The sequence below is a fragment of the Sphaeramia orbicularis genome, chromosome 21 (genome assembly GCF_902148855.1).
Source record: "Sphaeramia orbicularis chromosome 21, fSphaOr1.1, whole genome shotgun sequence".
Lineage (NCBI taxonomy): Eukaryota > Metazoa > Chordata > Actinopteri > Kurtiformes > Apogonidae > Sphaeramia > Sphaeramia orbicularis.
In genome coordinates this window covers 26,347,140-26,356,695 of record NC_043977.1, presented here as the reverse complement: position 1 = coordinate 26,356,695, position 9,556 = coordinate 26,347,140, and the positions used below count along the sequence as shown (strand labels likewise).

General features: G+C 35.9%; 1 protein-coding gene across 1 annotated transcript; it reads right to left on the bottom strand.

Annotated features, from left to right (window-relative positions):
• Window positions 1-2,884: 2,884 nt before the first annotated feature.
• LOC115412672 (trace amine-associated receptor 8a-like) lies at window positions 2,885-3,981 on the bottom strand. Its single transcript, XM_030125286.1, has 2 exons — window positions 3,809-3,981; window positions 2,885-3,701 (listed from the first exon to the last, which is right to left on the bottom strand). Exons 1-2 carry the CDS (start codon window positions 3,979-3,981, stop codon window positions 2,885-2,887), a joined length of 990 nt encoding a protein of 329 aa, XP_029981146.1.
• Between the last annotated feature and the right edge of the window lie 5,575 nt (window positions 3,982-9,556).

The window sequence follows — 9,556 nt, the reverse complement described above, 5'->3', positions numbered from 1 at the left end:
GTGCTCAAGGGCAAATGTTTAACTGAATGACTTGTGACTTAAGCTGGGAAGTGAGAAGCAAAGTACAAGAGCAATTAAACTTATGATTCTTTGTGCACTGTTTACAAGTGTGATGTGTGTACATTAGATTATCCTTACACACTTCCTCAAGAGGCTTCCTTTTGGTCAGGCGACAATTCAGAATTAAGAAAAATAAAATAAAGATTTGAAGTCTTCATAAATTCTGAAATGGAAAGGAGTCATAAAAATATTCTGTCCAACAAACTTTGTCTTAGGTTTAATATAAAATAACTATATAAATTGATACAGATTGTGGAACTTGGAATTTGGAAAATGGCTTAAGTTAAATTCTAAAAGTTTTTAATTAGTTCTTTGAAATAAATAACTTTTTTTTGTAGAAAAACACTGCAAGTCATTAATGAAGCTAATATTTAGTGGCTCCTAAAATGTTCTGAATCTGTACCAGAGCACCTGAAGCTCTCTGCTATGTGATGACAATGTCAGAGGAGTTCTTGTCTTTTGTCTACATCCTGTGCATTGTCTGTCAGGGCTTATAGTTCATCAAGCTGTTGTGTGCTGATAACTTGTCAGCAAGGTGTGTTGTTCATGAGAAAAAATAGCAGGAGAGCCTGTAGTACAAGATGTAATTGCTAAATATAGCCTGTTTTAGCTGTTTCACCTGTCAGTTATTCATCAAACTATAATTTCGCCCCAACAGAAAGAACATAAATTATCTTTTGACAAAGTGCATATTGTGAAGTTTTAAAAAGACTTGATCCTCATGAGAACCTTTCCCAGTACGTACCCACTTGTGCCATACACATGAGGAGATAACGTCCTGACGTGTGCACAGATTATCTATTATTAAATGTGTTTCACTGTTGTGGCCTTGACAGTGGAGATTCTATGTCTCATGCATTCAGTTAGTCTCTTTTGAAAACTTCAAGAATTTTTTTTTACTAATTTATCCCATTTATGTTGGTGTTTGGGTCCCCATAATAATAATCCAAACTGAAAAAGGTTCAAATTCTACTTCTCCTGCTCTGAGCCAATGTTTTACATACCAAGAACAGGGCACTTGCAGCCATTATAAGGCCTAAGCACAGCACCCGAGCTATTTTGGGCACCCTCTAAAGCCCTATTCACAGACAAAGAATATTACCTGTGGACCCCTAATGTGTAATAACTGCAGGGGTCGTCTATCATCTTAATCCTTTGTAAATCTGCCATGTTTGTGATTTGTACATTAAAAAAAAAAAAATCCACTCCAAATTAGCAACTTTTTCTCTGCAAACACAAGTCCTATTATAATATTAGTCCCCTGGGAACTGGCATCTCTGTGATTTGGAGTGATTTGCCACAGTTTTTGTTGATGCAGTGCATTCATTTAGCCTATTTCCTGGTTGAGGACTATGGAGGCTACACTATTGATGATACATTAAAGTTGTAAAAGTGTTCTGGGTGGAATACAGGAGGCTCATGTCGATATATAGTGTGGATATTTCCTAAAAAAAACAAAGCAAAGTAAACTTAAAGCAGCATCTCAAAAGATGAGATGGATGCATTTAAAGCAGCTAATCTTTTAAACTATCTTTATTCATACTGTGACTAAGTTGGACTCCACTTACACTGAGTTTCCTTTTGTTTTATTAGAAGCACAGTATCTATTAATGTAAATTGTTTTCAGTCCTTCAGCAACGTGAAAGTTAATGAAAACAATGGGTCATGTTTTGAGTTATTCCACATATGATCAGAGACAAAGTCATCATGTATTTGCATAAAATAGTTATATTTTTATATTAAACCTTAAAGTCCGAAACAGCTACTGGAAACCAAAAACCTCTACTGATCTAAAATGTTTAATACATGTTGATCCACTAATCCTATCAATCCATGTAAATAATTGGTGTAAAATAGTTTGCCATCTTATCATGGTCATCAGATATGACCCATTTGGACGTTCAGAGGCTCCGTAGTGAATGTGGAAACACTGTCATCTTCTACAACATTGATTCACCAGAAAAAACCCATGGAGTTGGATCAAAAACAGTGGATGGAGACACTGGATTTATTCTCAGTTAATGATAGATTTCACTGAAAAAGTCACTTTTTCCTTCAGTTTTCTCTGTTTTGGATGGATGGATGGATGGATGGAGGTAGATAGGTAGATAGATAGATAGATAGATAGATAGATAGATAGATAGATAGATAGATAGATAGATGATAGATAGATAGATAGATAGATAGATAGATAGATAGATAGATAGATAGATAGATAGATAGATAGATAGATAGATAGATAGATAGATAGATAGATAGATAGATTCTTCATCCCAGTGGGAAATGTACAGGTTCCAGCAGCATTAAAAACAAGTTAAAAACAAGTTATATGGTAGACACTAAGTACTACACAATAGTAAAGTACTAAACAACAGTACTAGTATTACAACAGTACTACAACAATAGTGAAAACACAATTTGAAATTTCCACAAAGACTCAGTGCAAAGGAGACTGTTGTGTTAAGAGAGTTTGTGCAAAGGATATAGTGCAATAAGAACAGTGTGCATTGTCAACAGTGTCTGTGTTGTACAGTCCAGGAACATGAGGCGTGTTTGTATTAACTACTGTTACTTAAACTTAAACTTCTCCTCCCTTGAGTAGAGTTTAAGAGCTGGACGATCTACATAATCAATGAATTAAATATAGGAAAATACGTGATTTTCACTGAAAAAAATGCAAAATATAGGATATTATTACAATGAATAGTGATAAATCATTTAAGAAAGGTTAAATAGAGAGAAAAATTTATTTGGGATCTGCCACAAAAGTAGCACTGGGTCATTATGGGTTCAGTAAAGATGCACAGATTTTAAGTGACTCTATCTACAGTATCTTGGCCTCACTGGAACCCGGCTGCAGTATCTGTAGTGTGACAATGAGTTTAAGACATTTTCTAAACCAGGGGTAAAAAAAGGCATAGATCACAGGGTTTAGACAGGAGTTAAAATAGAAAAGACATATAACGAATCCTGCAGAAGAAGTATTAAGTAAAGTGTCCTGGCCTGTGATGACAACAAAGTAATAAGGACAGAGACATATTAGAAACACAAGTACAACAACACCCAGAGTCCTGGCTGCTTTCAGCTCAGATTTTTTCACAGTTACACTCACTGAAGCCTGGATTTGGACAGATGTAATGTGGGATCGCATGGCACGGGCCTGAGACAATGCCACCACAAATACCCTCATGTACAGAAAAATAATAACAGTAACAGGACCAAGAAAAGACAAAACAACATCAACGAGTCCAACAACATAATTAATAACAACTACACACTCTCCAATGCAGGAGTTATATAGACCTGGTTCTTCTAAGTTATCCTTCAACAACAGACTATTGTAGAGTACAGAGCAAAGCCAACACAGGCCGACACAGAATTTAACTCTTTGTTCAGTAATTTTGGAGGAGTAATGCAGAGGGTCACATATGGCCACGTAACGGTCAACTGATATGAGAACCATCGTTCCTATTGAGGAGGAAGTAACAAGGTAATCTATAAAAACATGCAAACTGCACATGAGGTCACCAAGAAACCAGCATCCGTCTATGAGGACAATCTGAAAGGACATGACAAGACCCACCAAGTAATCTGAGACAGCCAGAGAGAGGAGGAGGAGGTTAGTGGGGGTTTGAAGTTGCCTAGAGAGAGAAAAGCAACAGTAGAAAACAGTAATATTTGTGAAATAAAGCATTTTCTTTTGTGCAGTTATAGACTTTTGATTTAGCTGCATTAAATATGTCATTACTTGTAGTGGGAGACAGAGACAATAACCAGGAGGTTGAGAGCTGTAGTAAGTACAGTGATTGACGACAGCACCATGTAAATGAGTGAAGTGTCAAAGAGAGGACGAACAGTCTTTTCACAAGAAGTGTTTAGGAGCTGTGGGAAGCACAGGGCAGTTACTTCAACTGTCTCCATCATCACATGGAGGAAGTGACAGAAGCTGCTGCTCACCAGTAGCTCTATGGCCGTTCTTTTTTAAAGTACCCACTGATTTCCCATGTGTCCTCAAACTTCTTCTATGGTGATCTTCTTTTAGTAACACTGACTCAAACTCCCTACTTTAATTTTGCAGCAGTCTTCTTTCTTTTTTCTTCATATTGTTCTTAACCCATAAAGACCCAAACAGCCACTGGCGACCAAAAGCACTTACTGATCTAAAATGTTTAATAACTTCTGAACTACTAAACCTATTAGTACGTTGAATTAATTCACGTAAAATGCAGTTTGTCATCTTTTCATGGTCATCAGATATTTGGACGTTTAGAGGCTCCATAGTGCAAGTGGAAACACCATCATCTTCTACAACATTGATTCACCAGTAAAACCCATGGAGTTTGATAAATGACAGTGGATGGAGACACTGGGTTTATGTTCGGTTAATGATATATTTTACTCTAAAAGTCACTTTTTCTTCAGTTTTGTCTGTTTTGATACAATAACCTTTGACTTGACTGTGAGCTTTTATGAACATCTACATGATCAGTCAATGAAACATAGGAAAATAGATGATTTTCACCAGAAAAAAATGCTAAAATCAGAAGGTAAGATTATGATGAACGCTGATAAATCACATAGGAAAGGTTATATAGAGAGAAAAATGAATCTGGAAACTGCCACAGAAGTCACACAGGGTCCTTAAGGGTTGAAATGAATTTGTGTACCACATACAACAGGTACAATCTCAACCAAAAAAGTAGGCATGCAAGTATAAAAGTACATAAAGTCAAGGTCTTGTGGAAAAATAATCTGGAAAAAGTCTGGAATTTTTATTTGGATAAAGAGCAAGCACCCGATACACTACTAATTAGAGTAAGGACATACATGATGATTGGTAATCTGAATAAAAACTTGCACTAAATTGGGCTCTGGTTTAAAATTTGGATAAAGAAATGATAGCAGCGGCAGAAGGAGTTGCTGGAATGCAAACATTTGGTGAGATTAAAACAGTTTTGAAGAATAAATGAACAAACAGCAGTGACGCAAATGATCTATAATTGTGTCTTTTCCTTGTGTTGCAGTATGCCACTGACTGCAAGATGGTCGCTGTTGGGAACGATACCAGTGGAATCATCCTCTATCAGAAAGTAAGACAGAAAAAGAGTTGGATCAATGACAGCGGTTGGAGATGCTTGTTTTTACGTACAGTTAATATATTTTGCTGATAAAGTCAGTTTTTCTTACGCTTTCTCTGTTAGAGCCATTTTTTGTGCCTCAGTTAAAAATTCATATTTATATTTATATTTGATTTTTTATTAATAATTTATGTATATTATGTGAATGTTGAGTAATAATAGCATCAGTCTTGACATCATTGTGTGATGCAATCCTATTGGCTGTTAAGATTATAAAAATGTAAAGAAAGAGAAGCGGAACCGGAAGCCTGGATCCCAGAAGCATCACAGTCTTTTGACCGTTGTGTAATTTAGGAATTCATCTTTTGTTTGTATAAATTTAAGTTTTAAGTAAAGACAAGAAACAGAAAAGTTGGATTCCAGACCCAAGAACTCCGAAGTTCACGTCTAGTGAGTTCTACACCGCACTCACACTGTTTTTGATATAATAACCATCAAATGTAATCTTAGCATGATGATTAAAGTATATGATCTGTAAATTAAACATAGGAAAATACCTGATTTTCACTGAAAAAATGCAAAAAAAAAAGGATAATATTACTATAAATAGTGATAAATCACTTAAGAATGGTCAAACTGAGTGAAAAACATTTAGGAACTGCCATAAAAGAAGCTTTGGGTCTTTATTGGTTAAAGAAAACCCTCTAATAAAAAATTTAAAACCACATGGAAATAGGTTGGGACTAAAAATCCACTGTTGTGTCAACCCCCAATGAAGACCATGTTTTCCACTGTGGCAGAAGTAATTTTTTAGTGTAAAACAAGTCAGAGCTCACGTGGGTTCACAGAGACACCAGCGTCTGTGTGTGAATAGAAACACAGAACAAACATAGAAGTCGTGTTATTTTTGCTTGGCTGTGCGTCCATGTGTCCTTTTGCGTGACATATTGTGTAATTCTTAAGCATCACATCTATTTTCTGCCTCCCACACCTAGTTCTATTTCTGAGTATTCACCTGGAGCTAAAACTTATTAGCATCCAAATCGATTATAGAACTGTCACATACATTCCTACCCTGTTGCATTCCAGACTGAACCGCTCTTGATTTGCATTTGTGCTTTTGTTTTCTTTCCTTTTCTCTTCTGCGACTTAAAAACATGTCCAACCAGTTATAGATCACGCCGTAGGTGTTTTTAAAATCTTAGCACAACTACTATGACAATACGACATCATCTCTGCAGCCAAACTGTATCTTTGTTGTTTTATTAATTGTGACTAATGCAAGGTTCTAGTAGCTCCACCCTTATTTATTTGTTCATTATACTGTAGCTGTGTGTTACTCACCAACAGACAACTCTTAATCTCAGTGCATTTCCTTTGCAGGGTAAGAAGTTAATTATTTTATCAGAGCATTACTTATACTGTATATCCAGTACATGCTGATAAACCATCTGTTACATGATGCCTCATTTTCTATATGAGGATCAGCATGGGAAAAAAATTATGATTTTCTGTCCGAACTTTCAACAGTTTGTTGGTATTTGATTTGTATTGGTAAAGAGGGAGGGACTTTGGCTCTAAAATGGGATTAAATTAAAGTGTAATTCAACTGATAGCCACTATATGGTGGCTCTAAAAAGGCTTGACTCCCATAGACTTCTAGTCCTACATCAGTATTATTATACTATATTATTAACCCATGATAAGTGATTTGGTTCTTTAATTTTTTTTTCTCTCATTAATTAGCTCTCAGGTCTGGGTTATGATTGACAGATCTGTATGAAAGTTATCAGATAATCACTTTCTTTAAATTTTAATATTTAATGACTTTACAGGGTGGGGAAGCAAAATTTACAATATTTTGAGGCAGGGATTGAAAGACAGTGTATGACCAATTAGTTTATTGAAAGTCATGAGAATTTATTTGCCACAAGAAAATTGACATAATAGAAAATGTTTTTATTCTATGTGTCCTCCTCCTTTCTCAATAACTGCCTTCACACGCTTCCTGAAACTTGCGCAAGTGTTCCTCAAATATTCGGTTAACAACTTCTCCCATTCTTCTTTAATAGTATCTTTAAGAAAGTCGACATTGCTGTGTGATGTTCTATTGGTAGCATGTTCTAAAACGCCCCAAGTAGCAGAATCCAGAGGGTTTAGATCTGGGCTAGAAGGCAGCCATAAACATGATTCCCAAAAATTGCTAAAGTTGGATTTGTTGCTGTTGTCAACAAGTGTTTCGGTGTTCTTGTGTAAGATTTTAACTTCAAATCATATTTTACTGCATTTCTAACGGTCTTGTTGTCTACCTCAAGTTCAATTGCCATTTTTCTCATGGATTTGGTTGGATCCTTTAGGATTTTGGATTTGAGAGCTTTAATAAAAGCTTTGGTACGTTTTTTGTTGCTTCCTCCACTTCCAGACTTCCTCGTAATAGTTTTGCTCATAGTCATTCTCTTCTTTACATTATAAACAGTCTTTATGGACACTCCAACTATTTTTGAAATCTCCTTTGGTGTGACGAGTGCATTCAGCAAATCACACACTCTTTGACGTTTGCTTTCCTGATTACTCATATGGGCAAAAGTTTCTGAAAAGGTATGGATAATAGTGTTAGGTATGATTATGACATCAATATATGTTTGGTTTCAAAACAATTGACGTAGTGCCTGCTGAGAAAAAACAACTAAATGTTCATTGTAAATTTTGCTTCCCCACCCTGTATGATATAATTTTTGATGAAGTTCATCATATTATCAAGTCGGTAAGTTAGTGTGTAGCATTAGAACCCCTCGAAGATGACTCTGACCCCTCCCACTCCTGAAGCTCCACCCCTTTTGCCCTAATATGGTCACTTCCATATGCACAGAATATCCTACCTGTAGTTGAAGACAGTGCTTTTAGTAGTATCCATCCATCCATCCAATCCCAGGTCACTTTTTTGCAATAAGTAATTTGGAATTTGCACAGTGTAGAGTAGTACATTAACCTTCAAAATACTCAAGATGCTTGTGCCAGGTTTTAGAAAATCTGTTAATTCCTACATGAGACCCCCAGGCAGACTGATGTTACATAAAGTTGTGTTACAGAAAACGATGTAAGCGGTGACAAAAACCAATAAAAAATTTTACAGTCAGTTTTAACATATTCCAATATCCCACCCACTTCCAGAAACCATGCTCTAAAATCTTGTCTATTTACCACCCCTACCCACATACATAAGAACACACTCAATACTATGATATAATATTTACTAAACTGAAAAACACAAGCGAGTTTGTTTCCAGGGCGGAACTAGAAAACCATTTGATAATTACAAAGTTTAAAGAAATTAATCTATGTAATGTAATGTAATGTATTTTTTTTGTAGGTTAGTTAATGTTTATATTTTCTGTACGTTTTAGGTTTTGTCCTCACATCTATTCTTTGTCTACAAAATAATTAGCCAGACATGTAGCTCAGTGTGTGACGAAAATGGGAAAACACGCATGTCTATAAAGACATCTTAAAAGGAGATACAGAAATGGAAGTGTATGCAGACTGTGCAAAAATGAACCAACTGATGGATTTTAGATTTTAGATGGATTTTAGATTCTGACATTCTTGTCTGTAACAACTATGCATTGACTGTGCTTTTTTTTGCTTAACCAAGGCCCTACAGTCCTCTGTTCATACAGGGGTTGGACAAAATAATGGAAACACCTTAAAAAAATCAACAAAATATAATTTAATATGGTGTAGGTCCGCCTTTTGCGGCAATTACAGCCTCAATTCTCCGAGGTATTGATTCATACAACTTGTGAATTGTTTCCAAAGGAATTTTAAGCCATTCTTCAGTTAGAATACCCTCCAACTCTTTTAGAGACGATGGTGGTGGAAATCGACGTCTTACTTGAATCTCTAAAACTGACCATAAATGCTCAATAATGTTGAGGTCTGGGGACTGTGCCGGCCATACGAGATGCTCAACTTCATTAGAATGTTCCTCATGCCATTCTTAAACAATTCTAGCTGTATGGATTGGGGCATTATCATCTTGAGGTGAAGGTGTTTCCATTATTTTGTCCAACCCCTGTACGTCTGCTGGATTTAATGGTCTGTAAATGGGGCAGTAATGACAGACATACAAATGTAAATTCAATGAAAGCGAAATGACATGAATAATCACATATTCCAATAGCAGATAAAGTACTCATGACTGATTATTGTCAGATTAAGTCTGTAACTCTCAGTTAATTACAGGGTATTTGTAGACTGGAATTCTCTGTGACAAAAGCCAGTCTGAGAACACAACAGGTCAAAAGTCTGTGAGAATCTATGACTCTGAGATTAAGGTGAGTATGAAGACAAAAGTGGGAGTGCTCTAGAAAAAAGTTTTCATCAAACTCAGAGCAGTTGTTCTTCTGCAACAGAGCAAC

Coding starts and splice junctions, on each gene's coding strand:
- LOC115412672 (XM_030125286.1), bottom strand. CDS start 3,981: ATGGAGACAGTTGAAGTAACTGCCCTGTGCTTCCCACAGCTCCTAAAC. Junction 3,702..3,808: donor GTCTCTGTCTCCCACTACAA/GTAATGACATAT, acceptor TTCTCTCTCTAG/GCAACTTCAAACCCCCACTA.